Source organism: Salarias fasciatus, chromosome 16 (assembly GCF_902148845.1).
Source record: "Salarias fasciatus chromosome 16, fSalaFa1.1, whole genome shotgun sequence".
Classification (NCBI taxonomy): Eukaryota; Metazoa; Chordata; class Actinopteri; order Blenniiformes; family Blenniidae; genus Salarias; species Salarias fasciatus.
Genome location: NC_043760.1, coordinates 16,210,864 through 16,231,700, shown reverse-complemented (window position 1 = coordinate 16,231,700; position 20,837 = coordinate 16,210,864). Strand labels below are relative to the sequence as shown.

Genomic DNA, 20,837 nt, shown 5'->3' with positions numbered 1-20,837 from the left:
CTGCCAGTTGAGCAGTTTTGTCATTGATGCCCCTCTTGAAGGAGCCTCAAACATCAGCCCCCCTTTCAAGTCAAGGTCTCTTTTCATGCTTTCACGGTTCCTGGGAAAGAGAAGAAGGGGGAAAAGAAAAAAAAAAAAGGCGTCCGCTCCACACAATTCAGCTAAATGTATGTGAATCCGCTGATATGTCAGCAGCTGAAATGGAAACAGGATGCACACACAGCCTTATTAAATCTTCTATCCCCGGTTTACAAGCTTGTATATCATCCTCCCATCATAGCAATTACCCACAACATCTTCATTTCGTGCTTCTGGTTAAAAAAAAAAAAAAAAAAATTGAATAAACAGAATTTTCAGAAAAAAAAAATAAGCAGAGTTGATGCCCTGATACGGAAATCATGGCTTATGTTCCAGCATTAATGTTTTATCACAGCAGAGCCGCATTCGAGTAGTGTGCATTCATTAAATATGTATTTATCAAATGGCAATCCAGTAAATAAAATTAGAACCAAAGCAATATGTTTGACTGACTCACAGCACTTGATGCTAACAATCAGGAAGGTAAGAAAGTGGGCCGCTGATTTGAGAAACTAGTAATTTGCAGTTTGTTTGTTTTTTTTTTTAACCCTCTACCAGTGATTTTCAAAGGATCGAATCAAAATCTGTTTGTATTTCCTCCAGGGGTTTGGAAAACATGTCTGCCCAAAAAGGAAGCAAACTCACGTCTTTGAATATCGCCGGTTTCATCTTCTTTCCAATCCTGTTTAGATTTTTAAAACAGCTGTACGTGACATTAAAAAGGAGCCGGGATAATGACTGCAGCTCATTAAAGCAGAGTGAGTCAGTCTGTCAGGCTTCACAGTGCATGCCGGTGGATTATCTGCAGCTCCTCGTCTCTTATTTTTTGATTTAAGTTCACAATACTGCACTGGATCATAAATTGTTTTTGCTGTTTGAGGCGGACCAGACAGAAAAAAAAAAACAATGCATGTTGTGCTGCTGGGGGACACTGCGCCTTTATGTTTTTTATTGTTTCAGTTTTTCCAGCATTTTTTCTGAGTCGCACACCTACGGCGAAAGTAATGTCAATATATGTGAGTGACTAAAGATGAGACGGGGAGAGATTATAGAAAAATGGATTTCCTCAAAGCTCCTGCTCAGCTGATAGGAAAAAAAAAAGAGAGAGAACTGAGAGCAAACTCATAATCAATTAGAGGCTGGATTTTTTCCAGTTTTATCTATAAAAACACAAGGTGAGCTCTTGCTCTTGTGGCTGTCACAGGTCTACCAGCACTTTAATGGAACTTTTGGCAGCAGGGTTCTCTCATTAAACAGCTTTGCTCATTTTGTTAGGTTTTTACGGCATTAATGGTAACAAAAAGATCCTTACAACCACCCAGAATTATGCAAGATAAAAATATGTTGTCGTAAAAAGCCCGTAGTTCACAAGAGTAACTGTCTTTCATACTGCGGAGCCAGTGCTCCTCTGACAATGGCTGGAATTAGGGGTGATAAATCTGTGGCAGCCTCCATTATCCAGATTTGTTGTCTTCATCAAATAACGAGACTTTCATCCTTTCTGTCTGTGCGGGATTAGATTTGTGATAGCAGTAGAATGGGGGAGATTTTAGGGTATGGTGCAAACATATTTATATTATTTAAACTGAAAAAAAATGAAAGAAAAGAATCCCTTTAATATTATTATAGTAATACCTATGGAATAACATATGAAATAACATACCTCTTATCAATATAACAGGTATGTCGTTCACATGAGAATGAATTTAAAGTTAGTTTTACTCTCAGTGGGTAATAAGAGACAGCCAACTTCACTGAAATTTCAAATATATTTCTTTCCTGTCTTTTATCAAGTGCGGTGGTGAAGTATCTTTCATCAGTGCGAGTGATGAAAGATTCTTTGAATTGCACTGTGAGTCAGTGCGACCTCGCCGTATGTCAGCTCATTCGGCTTCATCTCACTTACTTTTTCGGTTTTAATTTTATTGACCCGCGTTTAATATCGTTCTGACCTGTCTCCCACCTTTTGTACTATAAGGGCATTCTTGCTCACAGGTAATCAGGGGACTGAATACACTCACGCTGGACGGGTGAGCTGCGACTCTTCACTAAACGGTTGAGAAGTGAGGCTGTTAGAACAGCACGTTTTTCTCTCGAGAATCTTGAAAGATGATCTGAAGTGAAAAAAAAAAAAAAGTTCTTCTTACGGATTGCTTTCCACTCTTGACACTTCCCATTTTCACCAATTATTTCCAGTGCAATGTCAAATACGAAGGCACTCGGGTTGAAGACCCACTTTGTGACATGAAGCCAGAGTTGAATCCACGGTTTCTGTCTCAGATCATATTCCGGGTTTTTGAAATAAAAACTGCACATGTATTTCCATCATGTTCTCTGTAGTGTGTAACTTATTATTCCCAGTCAGTGCAGAAAATGTGGAGAAAAACTGTCTTAGCAGAAGCATTATGTAGACGAGAGCAGGTACAGTCTGTTTCCCTTAAATCTTCTCTGGATAACTCTCATACTGCTCATTGTCTGGGTGAGGAGACGCCTAAATCTATCGATCAGGCGACGTTGTTTATAAAGTTGAAGCACATTTCTTTCTATAATGATCTTGTATAGATGGTGCCATTACGGATTAAAGAGGCTCGTTCAGCGTGTCTTCAAAGATACTCAGTGAGAAATTACGAGGTCCACAATAAAATGCTTCATTGTAGTCGACGCAGCTTCATTTTTGTAATAGCGCACACAGTCTAACATCGTGCACTTCAACGAAGCAACGCAACCCGCGCCTTTAAATAAACATCTTCAAGTTCGCCATGCTCTGTTGCACACGCTCACTGCTTCACACTGAGCCGTGTTTCCATTTATGCCTCATGCAGGATAGAAGGGGAAGAACGGGGCATACAAACAGAGAAACAGTGATGCATCCGCTTCACAACGCAGGGTAATGACTAACAGAGCAGACAGACTGAACTAATACAGCAGACTAAACTTTGCTGCTGTCTGCAATGACTTCTTTTGCCGTTGTTGGTGCGTTGTGAGGCTGGTTGGTTTAATGATGTTTATAGTTTCACATTTATTCCAAAACAAAAAATTCATTTTCCTATTTTCTTTTTTCTAGATCGCAAAGTTTCTATTTTTTTTTTTAATTGAATTAATTTATTGTTCATAATAATTAGCTGGGAGGCTTTTAATTTTTTTTTTTTTTTTCCTCTGCTAGACTCATTAAATCTGTCAAAAGCACATAAAATTGATGATTAATCTTGACAGAGTGATAAATTGTCATTCTCTAAACCTTCGCAGCATCTGGAACGTCATATCCAAACAGTTCTGATACAGCGTCACCGAATCTGCCTGTCATGAATAATCACCCTCACATACAGTCTCAGATGAAGGAATGAAAGGTGGATCCGTCTGTCAGTTACATTTATAATATTCCATAAAGTTTAGAACTTTACAACATCCAAGCTGTTAACGCTGACGCCTTTCGCATGCTGATGCTTTTTCACGCTCTCTAAATGGCGTACTAACGCACACGTAAAGATGAAAATACGCCGTACATGCGCGCGCACACCCACACACACACACATACACACACACACACACAGACACACACACAGTCCGTCGTTCAGACTTCCTGAGCGGGGCGGAAGCGTCGAGCTCCAGCGGCCACCGAGTTAACGGAGGTGTGAATGATTGTTTCTCGGACAATTCAAACCCAGATTATCCCGGCCACAGAGCTGAGGAGTGTGAAATTACCAAGTGGCGTAGTGTGACCTACATGGTGAGACCCGTATCCATGGCAACACAAGTAGTTGTGAGTTGTTACCCTTGAACGAGCCCCCTGCTCCTGCCCGTCCGTTAGGAAATTGTAAGTGTGTCGTGGCAGGAAGGGCACCGTTTCTGAGAGCGCGTAAGAGGCTTATCTGAAGTATTTGCATAATTTCATCAGTGAAATTAAGTGGTGCCCACGTGGTTTGTGTGTGTTGGTTTCTTTACTGATTAGCTGTGCTGGAAATAATGTGCCATGTGAGGTAAAGAGTTACTATAATGCTACCGCTTTAGGCGGCGATGCGTTTTTGACTGATTACCAGCAATAGAGTGGACAGTTAGAGTTTACAAAGTTTCTTTCGCCTTGTTTTTCTTTACTTTCAACAAAGAGCAGACACTTAGACATAAAACCTCACATAGAATAATGTAATAATCACCAGTAGCCTAATATCACACGATTGAAGTAGCATCAAATGAACAAGAAGGCATTTTTCAGCAGGGCTGTGATCAGCCTGACGTTTGAGTTGAAGTGTAAAGAATTTACTAGTCTGGTTTGAGCCAGTTTGGACGCCTGCTCCAGAGAACATCTCCTGTGATAGATATTCCAGGCATGTGTGGGGAAACTGTGAGCGGAATGAGAACACCCTAGAGGAATTACATGCATCCTGCATCTGGCCTGGGTACAATTTAGGATAACCCAGACGCCCCTCGAGGACATAACGAAGAAAAAATAGAGCACCTCAGTTCCTCTCCCCGGGCGCCGAATGACTGTCACCTTGACCCGCACACGAATGCTGTGTGCGTTGAAAAAAATGTGAGCTCCATCTTTTCTCCCACAAGATGTAAGAATTGGTCTTCTCCGTTGATAATATTGTTTTTTTTTTTTTGTCTCTCTCTCTAACCTGTCTTCAGGAAAGCCGACGTGCCGGTGTCCGGTTGGATTCTCAGGGCCCTTTTGCGAGAAGCGGATCTGTGACGGTTACTGCTTGAACGGGGGAACGTGCGACGTCACGCAGGGCAACCAGCCCGTGTGCCGCTGCATGGCGGAGTATACCGGAGACCGCTGTCTCTACCGTGAGTCCTGCAGCTTCCACAGACGATTGTTATCCTCCATATGATTGACACCAGCATTTCTTCACAAAACAAAACAAAAAAAAAACTCACACAGATTCCAATCCAGGTAAAATGCTCAGAACAAAACCTTTTAAAGTTCATGGTGGAAGAAAGAAATCCCCTCCAGTATTTTCTCTTCACAAACACCAGTTTTTTCCTCTATTTTTAGATAAACACAATCAAAATGCTCCCATCAAACAACCTTTGGGTGTTTCTGTACTGGCGTGATAATGTATTTTCTTTTGCAGCGCTTTGACATAATGGGTTGTGGGAAAACAATTCCAGTCGCACATCATTAGTATATTCCTACTGTTGCTTGCCCAAGGGGTGATATGTTTTCATCTGTGGCTAAGATGTCATTTGACGTGGGTAATTAAGTCCCATTAAAACCCTGTACAATTCTAATCAAACCGGCTTAAACTCCGTTCGCGGTCTCTCATTACGCGCCGCGCTCTCTCTCAATCTGCCGAACAGACATCTGTCACCACTACTGCGTCAACTCCAAGGCGTGCACGCTGTCCAGCAGCGGCTACGTGGAGTGCGTGTGTCCCACCAGGTTCGAGGGGAACAAGTGCGAGACGGACAAGTGTCTCCGGTGCCACGGCGCCCCCTGCCTTATTAACGAGGAGACGGGAGACGTGGTCTGCAAGTGAGTGCGCGCCGTCCCCGCCACTTTGGCCCGCGACTGCGAGGCTTTAACGTCCCTCTTCATTTACTGAGGAGCATTCGTTGTGTAGTTTATTCTCAGTTCACGTCTCAGGTGCAGTACGCGCAGACTACTGGTGGATGAATTTGATTAAATCTGAAAAAAAATATATATATATATATATATTGGGCCTCGCACCCTGCAGCAATTTAGTCTTTGGTAATGTAGGTGAATTAGAAGCCAGGTGAACTCGCCGTCTTTGCATGAATTATGCATGCATTCGACAAAAAAAAATCACCACTCAGTCCCTCTTTGCTTCTTGTAAAAGTATTGTTTGCTGCTTGTAACCAGCGTCCATTATTTCCTCCCCCTCCAGCTGCACAAATGGCAGAATAGCGCCAAGCTGTCAACTGTGTGACGGATATTGCTACAATGGAGGCACCTGTCACCTGGACCCTGACACCAACCTGCCTTTCTGTCAGTAAGTCACTGCTTAATGGGTGAAAACGGGGGGAAAAATAGCTGAATGTTCTCCTCTATCATTCACACTATGGTTTCTATTCAAATGCTGGCTCCGTGCCCCGGAAAAGCCCGACTTTTTAAAAGCAGAACTGAAAATCATGGCGGGGGACCGTTTCTCTCCTTCCACAGCAGCAGCACAAGATGGATGTCTTCCTCGGGAAAGAAATCCGTAAGTTGAGGGGAGGTTTGATGTCGCTGTGTGGAGGCCGGGGAGCAGCGGGGGGCTAAGTGCCGGTACACTATCCTCTGCTGTGTGACACCTCGCTCCGGCTTAAGGTTTTTAGGGAGATAAAAAATGGTTTCCAGCTCCTTCAAAGCTCACAATTCTGAACATATCACACTCTTCCTTCTTGCTGTTAAGAGCTGGTGTCAGACCTCTGCGACTCCTTTTACTAGTCGGTAGAAGTTTTCTCTCTCTCAAAAAAAAAAAACTTGGCTCGTGTGTCAGGAGTTCAGTATGTCATGAAGCCCGAATACTTGTATCAGACAAAAACTTGAGTGGCGGACATGAAGAAAATGATTGTGAAAGGCTCCTCAAAGGGCTGCCTGCAAATTACCATTTCCTCCGCTATAATCACATGCAGTGCTGTGTTAAAAATCTGTCCAAAGAGGAAATTGGAAATCCATTTTAAAAGCCAATGCTCTATTTTTTTCTAAATGCCCATTGTCCACTGTAGTTAAATTGAAATTTGTAGGCGCCACTCACAAATTCCTGAGGATAGAATCAATTTCTATGCAAATGATCCCATCTTATTCGATGAGGTTAACAGATCCTGATAATGCGGTTTATTATTTGCCGCTAAGATGAGAGATTATGTGAGATGATGGATACGTCTGTGTCAAGAAGTCACACTGTTTGACCTCAATACTCTCGGTAAATGTATGTTTCATCAAACCTTTTTTCAAAGCAAAACCTTGCAGGGCAGAGCTCCTTCATTTATGATGATATTTCAAATATAAAGTAGATTAAAAAAAAATAAAGAGAGTTTCAAGAAAGAAAAATTAGTGCTGCTGTGAGGTATTCCAAGTTCGTCCCTGGAAACCAACAATGTTGGCATTTGGGTTTGATTTTCTTTAGTGCACAAACTCTAAGTTGCCTCTGTAATAAATAGCGTTGGCCTGTGAGATGGATAACCTTCAGCCCAGCGTCAGTTCAATCAGCCGCTTTGTGCACAGGATCAGGAGCATTTGTTTTTTTTTCTGCAAATGAAAAGGTGCTGCTGATGTACCTCACTGTTTGTCACGTTGAACTTTTCTGCAAATCAATTCCTGATTGTTATGCAGACAAACAGAGACGGAGCTTTATAAGAATCTATTTGCTCAAGTGGACCTCAGTTTGAATAGGTTATACAGTCTTCCTGAATAAATAAACAGACTTATTATTGCCTTTATTTTTCAGAGTCAGAGATTACATAGAGTCTCAATTATGTAGACGCGAGGTGTTTTATTTACTTGCTGTGATGCTGAAAGTTTCACGTTTTTTATGAACTCTACTTTAAACTCCGCTCTGCTTTGTTTTCCTCAGGTTGAAGCCCGCTCTTCAGACGTTTTCATTAGCTGTAGAATTCTGCAATATGTGCTCCAAAGAAAACCGATTGTCAGTTAAAAAGTAGTTGATTTTCTTCTTGTTTTGCAAAGTTCCTTCTAAAAGTTGTGCAACTGTTGCATATATGTAAAGGCTAGCAGAAGTTTTGTATGAGTCAATGCAAGAAAATCACAACCTGTGTTTTGAACCTGACTGTCGGATGATTTTAAATGATAATGTAAACAGGTTCAGTGATCTGACCACGTGAATGGTGATCGATTGGCTCTTTTTATCATCTGTGTGCTTATAGTGCATTGAAAATGAGCCTCTGGAAGATGGAGATGATTATTATTTAATTGTGTAAAGAAGGGGATTTCCAGGCAGCGATGTAACAAAATGACTACTCTGACAAGGGCGGCGATCAAATTTAAAACGGGCCATTTTCCCCTCTTTATAGGCGCCGTTATGGAACTCTTTGATTGCGTCTCATTGAGCTAATTGCAGTCTTTTGACTTTTAGACTCACCTCTCCTGCTGAACCGTCTTATGATGGGCTTTTAAGAAGAAGCTAGTGAAAGACAAAATTAGCTTAGATTTTAATTCTACAACAAGAAAACACCTTTATTTTATAAGTTTGGAGGGAATCCTTCATGTTTGTCGATATCTTCTTGTTTCTAGTGAACCAGCAAAAGTAAATGTGTGACAGTCACAGAAAACATGGTGAATTACTTTTTTTTTTTTCTAAACATGGAAATAGGTGCGGCTTCATTTCAAGAAGAAAAGATGCATTCATGAGAACTCTGCTTCACTATTCATAGCAATGGAAAGAAAAGTGTTTTAGGATTTAAGTTTGCAAAAACATCTCTTACTTTTTATGAGTGTGATGGAGGCTCTCATCCTAAAAATAAGACAGAGCATGTGAAAATGTGATACCAGATTTATTCATTTGATCACGATGAATAACTCTTAAGTGACAGCACATCTAATTATAAATATACAAGCATGGTGTGTCTGGTAAATCATGCTTAAATAACACTTTAGATTGAGATGGCAGTGGCCCTCGATACTGTTTGAGATGTAACACCACTGACAAATGTGTCTCCTTTTGAGTACGACCAAACATGAGATTAAGATGTTAAAAAAGTGTTTGGTTTCAGTCAGTATAATTCATCACCATAGATTCTAACCAATGAACCAATGAAAAAGTATTTCCTCAACAACACTGGCAGTATTGTAATGAATGTGACTTATTTCTTAGTTTTTGCTTTGTTTGTGTTTTTTTTTCTGGTTTTGCCAAGATTTGACTTTTACAGTATAAAATCTGTGCATTTTTAGGCTTTAAGCAGGAACTAAATTTGAATGGGGCCTGATTTTGTCCTTATAGGTGCAGTTAGGAAGTTTTTGATGACATTCAAATAAAGCTGACTGTCGTCCTCAAAATCTTATATTTGCTTTATTTGCTGAATCATGATATGTATGTTATGTACAGGCTGGTGAAAAGTTAGAAATGACTTAAAAATTGTGTTTCCAAAAAATCATCAACAGCTGTTTTTGTGACTTTGTGATTCCATTGATGGTTTTCTTAAGGTTAAATTCAATTGCGTTTAGTTTTTTTCTTTATGTTTTTAGTAGGCTGAAGGTTTCACAACACAGTATCCATGTAGGAAATGTTATCAGTCTGCTATGTGTCTTTCTTTTTTGTCCAGAAAATGGCCACCATAGACAGTGCTATAACAGATGCTTCCTTTGCAGAAATCCCCCACTCGGTGCGCTGTCAAGTTGATTTGTGCTCATCTGTTGTCTGATTGCTAATTGTCCTGATGGAGACCCGACATTAGCCTCCAACTGAAGCTGCTAAAAGGGATTTTTTTTTTTTTTTTTTTTTTTGTTAGTGTGTCAGTGTCCATTCACAAAGCAGCCTACAGTTCAACAATATACATTCTCCAAGGCCCTTTTATCAATCCCGACACAATGTTTTGCAGCTGCACGTCAGGGTTCAAGAACCAACGTTGTGATGAGCTGGCCAACCCCTGCGATTACTTCTGTCAGAATGAGGGGATGTGCACATTAACAGCTCTTAACAAACCACGCTGCAAGTAGGTCCCTCTCACCTCTCCAGCTGTATTCAGAGCCCACTCACTCTCCCCCCCCCCCCCCTTCTGTACACACCACCCCACCCACACTCCATCCGGCTCCATTTCAGACTCCGCCCACTGTGCGGCCTCCTCTCCACAGAGTCTTCATGCAGCAGCTCATCATGTAATAAGTGTTGAAGTGCACAACTCAACCTCTGAAATAGGATTCACTTTACAAATGGGGTCATTTTAAACTGAGTGTAGCATTTATGGCCATTTTAAACCACTCGTTTATGTTACAGGTGTGAAGAATAATAGTTTGGCCCATTGATTTAGTTTTTTTACTAGTTGTTTTTTCTGATCCTCTATGAAAGATTATTATGAGATATCTTTTTAAAAGCAGTCACGAATAAATGTGATGGGACTAATTTTACTTATTATAATAATGTGCTGTAGGTAGAATAAAAAGTCTAAGCCTCACAGAAACTTTGATATTCAGTGACTTGAAACTTCACGCAATTCAAGTTGTTTAAAAAAATCAAATATTATTTAAAGAAAAACGTTTTTGTTTCTACTTTTCTCATTATAGTTTTTTTCTCTTGTTTACGCCTGTTATCTTTAATTCATATAATAAGTTTATAGGAAACAAAAACTCCCCCAAGGTATGAAGGAAATTACTGATAAAAGTAAAACAAAACCAAAATTAACTTTTGTTTAGAATTTCAAATGTGAGCAAACATTTTACCCATAATGTTTTCTCTTGTGTCTTTTAGATTTATATATATATTTTTATTTGATTAAATGAATGTGTTCCTCAGAATAACGCCACAAACTGAAAATATAAGTCATAAACCTGGTGATCTTGTTTAATTATGCAACCAAATCAAGAAAATGACAAAGTATCGAGATTCAACTTATCAAAACTTATAAAAGAGATAAAATAAGACTTAAATGTTCCACATGAAAAATTCATGACATTCTTAACACATCAACACAGATGAAACAAGCGATGCAAATGCACACATTTTGATAATAATATTAATATCAGTTTAGACTGAAAAAGACAAACGTCAAGAAACACCAAAAATATTTGAATCATCGTCGCTTAAAAATAAATCAATAGAAATGAGGCTGAGGAAAGTTAATCAACATTTTAATCTTATCTGGTATAAATAGATCAAATGAAAATCTGCTTTAGTCAAACCTTCAAGCAGGAAATTAAAGCTACAGTCAGTCATTACTATTTTTGTACTGACTGATTGTAGTGGCAGCCGTTTGGCACGAAAACACGCCGCTCATATTTTATTCATATCAAATTAACATACTTCACTCTTGACGGTATTTATGACACGTTTAGCTGATGTTAGCAAACGCCGCAATTATTGCATCACGAGTTGCCGCATGATTCTGCACCTCTGCCGCCCCTGACCGCCACCCATCCCGCCATCTCATGCAGTCCGAACCGGGAGGAACCAGAAATGCTGTGTGTGTGTGTGTGTGTGTGTGTGTGTGTGTGTGTGTGTGTGTGTGTGTGAGATGTGGACATTAGTGTGTGCATGGTGGCCGTGTCCTTTAGCTCGCAGTCATCACGTATACATGTGATTTACAAGATCTGAACATCTCATCAGTGTTTACCTTTTTTAACTGCTTCAGCAAGAAGAATCCACCGAGATAGCCGTCTTGTTTTTTTTTTTTTAGCTTTTTTTTTTTCTTGGTTTATGCCTCCCAAAGGAGCTCAAACCCGACAATGCCCCCGATGTCCCAATAAATTTCATGTCACGCCGACATTTCGTCCTACAAAGGCGTGATTTATTTACTGTACGTATGGGGCCGCATTTTTATTTTCGATATCCCGGCGCCGCGGATCTGAGGCGGCATGTAATTTGGGATAATTTCATTCCGTTATCACGCCGCCGCACACCCACTAGATCACTCATGCTTTACGGACCCATCTGCGTTAGTCGTGTGGAATTAGAGATCGCCTCCTCTAACAAGGGTCATACATCACGCCCATCGGATCCCATTGGAACACAAATAAGATGACGACTTCTTGTACTGCTGTCATTTTTTGACTTTTTATTTTTTTTTATTTATTTTTTTCTCTACACACTGAATATTCAACATGTAAATTCGCGCACGCTGTTTACGGACACAACATATACTGTATGTGCATAGTGCTCTCTCTCCAGGTGGCGTTTTTTTTGTTTGTGTGCGATCAAAGCACTTCATGGCAAGACTGAATCATAATGTGTTTGTATATGTAAGCCACAGTCACATCATACCGTAGCTCATCTCGCAAAGGTGTTTTCTTCAAGCAGTCTCTCTACTACAGAAGTTATGCTAATCCCGGTTTATTTATATTCTCTTTTGACCTTCCTGCAGATGCTCAGCCAACTGGGCAGGAACACAGTGTGAGAGGCCGGCCCCGAAAAGCAGCAGATCAGACAACACCAGTGGAGGTGAGCAACGGCTTCCTGCTTAAATATCTTTTTATAAATGTCCATCTTTAACAATGCGCAGAGAAAGTCCATGCACACACAGGGAGAACATGCAAAAATCAAAAAGAACCCAAACAGAGCTGATGCGAGAGTACTAACTACAAAACACTGCAGGAGTCTTTATTTATAAATCTGAAATGAATCAGTGCTGCGGTTTAACTGGCAACTTTAATATTAAACTTGTGCACAATGTTTGGACGCGGTCCTGACTGAACTCCAGCCAACCCGGCCCCATTTGCATTATTTGAGCACAGAAAGCCTTCACTCAGCAGGTTGGCCTCATTTGAATTTGAGCAGCTGCTGTTTCCAGCCTATCTGGGTTTGTAATGTGACTGTTCTGTTTTTCAAATTGATTTAAGCAGCGTAACAGAAATCATTAACATAAATGAGTGCATCGTCTAAGCTCTGTGCCTTTTTACATTAAAGAGTTTGTGTTGCCTAAAACAGACTTTTGCTAAAGATCCAAGTCAAGGATGTGCTCCATGAAAAGAGTGAGTGTTGTACTGAGCAGGCAGACGGAGGAGCAGGGAGCACACGTTGTGACAGCGTCTTGTTTTTGAGCCGTGTCCACTGTCTGAACCCACCTCTGATCTTTTGATCGCCGCCTCTCCTTTCGTCTGTCCTCCGCAGGGAGCATAGCAATCATTGTGCCTCTGGTCCTGCTGGTAATCCTGATTGTGATGGTGGTAGCAGGTGTTTACATCTGCAGACGGAGACAAAGGTACGTGGATAAACAACCGCAAAAAAAAAAGCCTCTGAGCTGGAACAGATGAGAGATCCAACGTTGCATGACTTTGAAGATGAATGAGTTGTGTTGCTTTTTAAATGGAAAGTTTGTTTTCTTGTGTCAACTTGTTCAGTAGAACATCTGAACTCTGCTCAGAGCCTCTGATTATAATTCAGCTTTCAGGTTTATCCAGCACGGAGTTTTGCATTCCAGGTTTGCCGAGCGCTTTTGATGTAGCGCTCATGCGACGCCCGCGCGGCGTGTCGGCCAGTCGCAGTCCGCGCGACGCGCTAATGCTGGTCTGGCTTCTCAAACCTCAGGGGAAAACGCGTCCAGAGGCAGCCCATGACTAACGGCGGGATCAACGTGGAGATCGGGAACCCGTCGTACAACATGTACGAAGTGGACCACGACAACCACGCCGACGCCGGCAGCCTGCTGCGACCCAACTTCACACTCGACCCTCACAAGGTGGGCTTATGCCATAAAATAATATACTCCTCTGTTAATGCTCTGATGGGATGTTATGATGGAAAAACTCTCAAGCAAGAACAGAACAGTATCAAAACTTGGAGGATTTTACAAGTGAAGCAGTTCTGGTTCAACAGAAGTTCACTGAAAGTTACACATTTGAGACGAACTCTACAAACAGAAACAAGCTATAAATGTGGTCAGAGATCACCTCTGGGTTGATGAACAATCAAGTTTTGCCTACAGTCTTCTGTCAGAATATCTTGTCACACTGAACATGAGCAAACCACCTACCAAGAACGACGCTCCTACAAACTTATTGCCAGCCACACACTCTGCAACATGAGTTCTTTAAACTTTGGTATAAGTCTGACTGCACAATGCCACTGACTCAGAAGTGAGGACCGCTACGACATTTCACTATTTAAAAAAAGCATTATCCTAGAGGTCATCTATAGATTCTGTGATTCAGAAATTAAAGAAAAAAAAGTTTGGTATTGAAGTAAACAGACAAATAGATTGAATCCAGATAAGGAGCATCGATGTCTTTGTCTCTAGAAGGATACAAAGGACATGAAGCTGTTGTTTTCAGAGATCAGGCCCTTTTTAGTATGTCAGTAGATTTGAGCTTCTAATGTCTCTGAAAAAGTGATCTGTGATAAACTGTTTCGGCTTAAAACTCCTGGGAGTGGAGCTTTTTAGTGAAACAGTGTAACAATCGTGATATTTGTGATTATATCTCAGTATTGTGCCTGAAGGACCCACAATGCAACATAGTTATTTAATAAAGATAAACAAATTCAATAAACATAAATCACCATTCAAAAGGAAACAAAACTAAATAATTCCACCAGGAAAACCAATAAAACAATTCAAGTATAAACAGGCTGAGGTTTTTAAGGAGGCACAAGCAGGCAAAGTGACTGACGAGCCTGGGAATGATATCCATGCACACAGGAAGTAGAGAAACGAGCCACAGCTAACAACCTGAGGGCAGTCAGGGAGTTGAAGGAGGGCAGGGTAACTACTACATATAAATTTAAACTAAAGCCAGAACAACATGAAACACAAGGACGCCATGAACCATGAGATTATTCAACTCAACTCAATTCAATTCAGTTTTTTTCATGTAGCACCGATAACAACAGAGCCGGTCCAACAATCCCTCATGAGCAAGCTTTACTGGAAAGAAAGACGATGGCTTTCTGTTGCACCGGTCGTGGCGAGAGAATAGTAAGTGGAATGAATCCACTCTCTGCAGATTTTCTGGAAGCAGAACAGGTAACAAGCCTCCAGTCCCGGTCAGATATCCTGCCGGACGGCGCAGGGAGGGAGGACAGTCTGCTCAGCGTCCGTGTCAATGGATTTCACTCACATAAATAGTGCTTTTCCACTGCTGTAGCAGCCTCCCAAGCACTTTACACTGTTAATCACATTCACCCATTAACACACACCCACATCAATCAAAGGCGCTCGGTCCATCCATTGGGAGGAATGTGGGGTTCAGTGTCCTGCTTCCGGACACTTTGATATATGGATCCAGAATCGAACCTGCTTTGAGAGACAATCGGCAGAGCCACAGCCGCCCCAGTAACAGTCAGATTTGAAAGTTTGATGATAGAAAAAGGAGAGATGCTTGGTTCACTAAAGAAAGTCTAAACAGCCTATCTAGAAACAGTGGTCACTCTCAGACCTTTCTCTCGGTACATCTTCAGATTTTAAGCCACAGTTGAGATGAGTAAATTCAGTTTTCAGTCATCTGAAGTTGTTGCTGGCAGCTGGCAGATATTTCTTTCCATTGATGCAGGTTTTTTTTTTTTTCTTTTTCATTCCGATCGTTTTGAATGCAATAAGAGCAAATTAAGCAGACAAGTTCTTATCTGTGGAAAATCACATCAAATAAGAAACTAAAAAAACCTTTACTGGATGGATTATTGACTTTTTCCAGAGTAAAAACTGTTGAAAAGAGGGTAGTTTAGCCTCTGTACTCTTTGCCCTACATCAGTAATTCTCACTCTTAAAAACTGGAAAGCTTCCAGGAGGCTCATCTTTCAGCAGCATCAAGGCTTTCATTAAAAAAAAAATTCAGTACATACAATGATTTTACTTTTTTTTTTTTTTTCCCATGTTACCTTGTTTCTCCTTGTGATGAATATTTCTTCCACTCCCATCAGATCTGAGGAAAAGCAAACTATATGGAATTACTTTGTAATTGCTGTGGAGGTAAATGATTGTCAATCTAATTTGTCAATTTAATTACTCTTTTTTCTCCTCGTCTGCAATAAATTAACTACATTTGTGTTTGTAATTTGACACCAGCTGCAATGTTTTGTCGGCTATTATCCCTAAAAGATGCTTTGCAAACATTTTTTTGCATTATAATGAAAATGCAGCTAATTAACAAAGGCCAAAATCAATATTTCAGTTTACTGAGCTGGAAGCAAATTATATTGTTTTTGTCCTTCTATGTCTTTGGAATAGAAATGAGCCAAACACATTAGCTGGGACTGCAGGACCGTGGCTGTGAATCCGTCGTCGCGCTCAGAGCTCAGTGTGACAAGAATTCTGCTCGTTCCAGAAACGTGACGTCGAGTTTTAGCCGCGCGTAAAACGCGACGCGCTGTAGATTGATTTACAGGTACACGTTGATAACTCCCGTTTATTTCGCTGCATGCTCGATGCAGTGAAGGATTCACTGAAGATTTAACGGGCCTTGAATAATGCCAATCCTAGCAACGCTTGCTAATTACTCTTCATGTTTTCAGAACATCAATATGTCGGCTTTAATTGCCGGCTGAAGCGATGACACCAATCACCGAGTCAGAGCGGGTTTCCAGCATTTCCTTTCCTTGCCCGCGGTAGAATAGCTGTTGTGCCGTAATGCGATGTGCAGCATCCGGATACTTCAAACAGAATTACGCCAGACTTTGTGGAGATTTCGTGAAAGTGGGCTCGTGTGCCAGAATGCATCGCTGCCATGCACCGGGACTTTCCGCCTGGCCTGCGGTATATTCTGCTCAGCACCTCGGGGACCCCACGCCAACACTCAGAATATCCAATGAATCATAACACCTTCACTGTTGTTGCTATTGAGCTCACCTGCCGAAGCTTCGGGCTTAATATTATTGCTTCATGTGCTGCCAACTTTGACATCTGATATTGTGAGTCCGGCCCGGCTGTATTTTTATCCGTGACGTGTTGGTTTGAATGTGAACTCGCTGCCGTGCCCCCCCCATCTCTCTCCCTCTCTCTCCCTCCTGCTACTCTTCACGTCTGCTTGTTCTGTTTATATAAAAGCACATTTTCTAACCTACTTTTGAGCAGGATTATGGAGAATAACCTTCACCGACTTGATAAACAGAGGTGGCGCTTGTCTTGTTCCAGGGCTGGTGTGTAAAATCCAGTGACCCTCACACCTTGGGCATCAATTCTGTGCCCAAGGAGGTAATCCCTGGACAGGTGAATTTCCAAAAATTCATGTTGTTTTAAATGAGTTTTTTTGTATTCATTGTGCTGTTTTTCAGCAGTACAGTCACATCATTTGTGTTGGTTTTCTTTTCTTTTGTTTTTGAAAACTCATAAAATATAGAGGATTTTTTTTTCTTTTAACTCTGGGGTCAGTGATGAAAAGTCCACAGCAACTTTAAATTGTATGAAATTATATTTAAATATGGACTTAATTGCATGGTTCTGCATGGTTGTGCTGCATTTACCTTGGAGAGTCTGTGCATGCCTGCTGTGAGTAAAAAAACACTAATATGCATGAGTCTTTTCCTTCCTGCTGAGTTCTAGTTTTCAGATCTACATATTTTTTTTCCACCTTTAACTAACAACTGTAAACTTTTCTTAAAGGCCATAAACTTTGTGACGAAAACAGTGTTTTTTTCCAGTTTTGCTCGGCTTCTGAATTCATTCTCAACCCATATGAATAGAACACATAAACTAATTTAAGATTCAGATGAACTGATAGAACGCTACTTGGATTCCTCAAACTAAAATGTAATGTATTAAACGGTTCCTGTCTGAAGTGACAAAGAGGCAACGGTTGTTTCTAACAACAGCTTTATGAGACAATAGCTGAGGTTTTGGACTCTAATGTGCTCAAATGCCATGTTGGGTTTGTATCAGATGATATATATCACTGCTATCGTTTAATAGTTGCTTCTAAATTATAAAGCAAAAACAAAGCAAGATGACTGAGAAAATATTATATAAACTGCACTATTTTTTTAGAAAGCTCATGCATGGGAAAACAGAACAAATCCTGTTTTTATGAAAGTATGAATTTAATTCTTCTGAAATGAAGATGATGAAAAAAAAATGAATAAAAAGGATAGAACATAAACCCACAGGCACAGCAGTCTCCAGTGTCTCCAGTATAACCATCACACAGATCCCCTGACTCCTTGATTTCACTCCAGCTATCGTCACTCTCCTGCTTTGGTTTCTCCTTCGTGGCGCTGCATCCAAAAACTTGGAGAGCCAGAATTTTAAAACCTTTGAACAGCTTATCAACAACATTGTCCAAGCAGGTGCCAACAGATCGTATCCAATATGTCCCTCTTTTTTCTCAAGCCCCAGTTCTGTTACACAGAAATCCCATTAACATTATACACCTGATGTGGAGGAGGAGGTAGGAGGAGAACTTCTTCACACCTATTTTTATGAAAAAGTAAGCCCCTTGAAGACCGATGTGAAAGATTAATGATCTATTACAGATTATCTATTGAGGAGAGCAGATACCAGTAGATACTATATTTTTGTTCTCACTTAATATAACATTTAACCAGGAAAAAAAACAGAGCCGCCGCAGGGTCTAATCCAGCCAGGATGAGCTGTACAAAAATGACAAAGAAACTAAAAGTTAAAGCACATAGTCATTTGTTGAACGTGAAATTTAAAGCAGCGTACTATTTTGACATTTCACTGTATTTTGTGCCAGGAGGCGTCAGTTGGCATATTGAAAATTAACTTCTTTTTCTATGTAAATTTAAACTCTTTTAAAGTCGTTGTGTAATTATATTTATATCTGCTAAAACAAATGGAAAACATCCAGGGCTGCAGTCATTTATAGATTATTTGTACATTGTTTTATACTGACTTTTTATCCATCTGGCCCACGGTATATCAAGTTGGGCTTCATGTGGCCCCTAGAATGACGTGGATTTGGCTCTCTTACAGTGTTCTCATGTTGAAAAAATTAATACAAAACACTGTAGGCTTAGATATGTTTGACACAACTGAAACATTATAGAAGCTGTTGCTCTTTACAGTTATTTGCTTCATCATAATGTGATCAGGATGAATACAATACAGCAACACTATGTTGATTTTCCTTTTAAGGAGTTGACGAAAATTTCTTTCGATAATAATCACATTAGACAGTACACCAAAAGACAAGAAACATCAGGTTTGGTCTTCAGAAACATTCTCCAAAAACAAAAGATCCTGAATAAGTTTTACACCGAAAAAAATCACCAGCCTCTGAATTACAGCTCCGCAGCAGCCAACGCCTGTTCCGTTTAAAGGAACCTCCAAGTAACACATGAAATAGTCTCACAACACCAGGTCTGTGCTGGAAAAAGATGATGACCGAGTTGATCCCCACTTTGGATGGCTGAGCTGAGGATTTCTCTGATCAGAGCGGAGGATATCCCACTGGGCTTTGTCTGCTCCACTTCTCATCAGCTCCATCCCAGCAGACAGAGGGAGTGATTGACAGCACAGAGAACATCAGTTAGATAAAGTCGTGTCATCAGCGAAAAAGTACGTTTCAGTCTTCTATATCAATCAAGAAGATGGGACCATTTTGTCCTGACGTTTGTTCTCACAGTCTCACTCTCAGTGAGCTCACAGACGTACGTAGAAGAAACGCCAAAAGCTACCGTCGAAATGACTCAAGTCATTAACTTTGTGTCATAAATCAATAACGCAGATGGTTTTTAGTTAAGGTTTGATTGAATCGAAGTCTGCCAGCAAAGCCCAGGAAACATTAGATAAAATGAAAACTAAATGAGTCTGAAAATTATTGGCAGGCAGTTTTCATCTGTGACATCTGCATTAACATTAAGTACAGAGCCAGTATGTGGGGAGGTAGAGGCTTTAACCCAGAATGAAGACCTTTGGCGAATTAAAGGATTAAATGTCTATTGTTTCAGTGGTGGAAGATTGTAAAATTTCTGAACTGCAATATTATACGTGTTTTACACACTTTGCAAAAGTCTCAAAACAGAAAAGTCAAGAGAAATGTTAAAAATTGAGACAATTTAAGCTAGTTCCTTCTCATGAATGCTAACAGTGCCCATGTCAATGACACTTTATTTATAGTAAAGTATTCAGTTAAGACATTGACCAATGATTAGCTACAGCAATGAATGAACTGAATTACCTCATCGTAGCTAAAACGCCTTTTTTATCCACAATCAACTGTTCTCAGTGACGCTAATTCTACAGTAAGTTAACTTCAGAGTTTCAAATTTTACTTCAGCTAATTGGTAAACGGTGTGGATCTGGTGGTAGATAAAATGATTTCACAGAAGATGCTAGATGGGCCGTGTGAAGATTGAAACAAAAAGCACCTGAACTTACTGTAGAAAATATTCATCACTTCCCCATCAAAACTGTTGTGTGATGATTGAATTTAGCAACAAGCTACAACCTTGTAATGCAGCATTAAGACTGTTCTGAAGTTTTTCATTTCAATGAGTGTTCAATCTTTTGTCCTTCCCAACAGCCCATGAACTACTCCAACCCGGTGTATGCAAAGATCTATATCGACGGGCAAAACTGCCGGAAGCCGGTCATCAGTATCGACGAGAGGAGAGAGCTACTCCCAAAGAAACTAGAGGGGACAATTCATGAAACCGCCGCATAGCCTAACTTTACACTTTGTACTTCTTTTTTTACCACAGTGTACAATGTATAATACGACGGAGGAAAGAGGGTTTTTTTTTTTTTTTTTTTTTTTCTATTTCCTATGAGGCTCCTTCTGGTTTAGCATCAGCGTATCGTCCCTGTCGGTGTGCCCGACAGCTTTTATTTCCCATCGACGGCTTTTGCTTTCTGATGTTGGTCAAAAATAAGTCATACAGCGCCGTACTGTATACTGTATGACACTGAGGTAAAGCTGCTGATTTGCAAAAACTTTTATTAACACCGTAAGCCACACCTGTGCACAGTTCAAACCTTAAGATGCAGTGCTAGAATTTATACCCATGAAGAGGACGGCGATGCTGGAAAGTCTCGCTTGTTTTTTTCTGAACACATGTACGTATCGTAGAAGAGGGTTATGTTGGTTGTTTGTTATGCAGATGCTTTTGTTTTTTTGGGTTTTTTTTTTCTACGTGATGGATGGACCACAAGTCTTCACAACTGAGCAGTGAGGCTTGACGCTCTGGACGATTTGTCTCTCTCATCGTTCTGTTTCCGACGGAGCTGCTCGCAGTTCCATCGACGGCCATCGTCCCCGT

General features: G+C 40.6%; 1 protein-coding gene across 1 annotated transcript in view; it reads left to right on the top strand.

Annotated features, from left to right (window-relative positions):
• Nucleotides 1–20,588, top strand: part of lrp1bb (low density lipoprotein receptor-related protein 1Bb) — a 285,401-nt gene extending 264,813 nt beyond the window's left edge. Inside the window, exons 84-91 of the mRNA XM_030112422.1 lie at nt 4,705–4,866; nt 5,380–5,554; nt 5,928–6,032; nt 12,055–12,131; nt 12,801–12,891; nt 13,218–13,368; nt 16,753–16,827; nt 20,102–20,588. Of these exons, the coding sequence (XP_029968282.1) occupies nt 4,705–4,866; nt 5,380–5,554; nt 5,928–6,032; nt 12,055–12,131; nt 12,801–12,891; nt 13,218–13,368; nt 16,753–16,827; nt 20,102–20,242 (977 nt within the window). The 3' untranslated portion in view covers nt 20,243–20,588. The remainder of the gene's footprint in view (nt 1–4,704; nt 4,867–5,379; nt 5,555–5,927; nt 6,033–12,054; nt 12,132–12,800; nt 12,892–13,217; nt 13,369–16,752; nt 16,828–20,101) is intronic.
• Nucleotides 20,589–20,837: the final 249 nt, after the last annotated feature.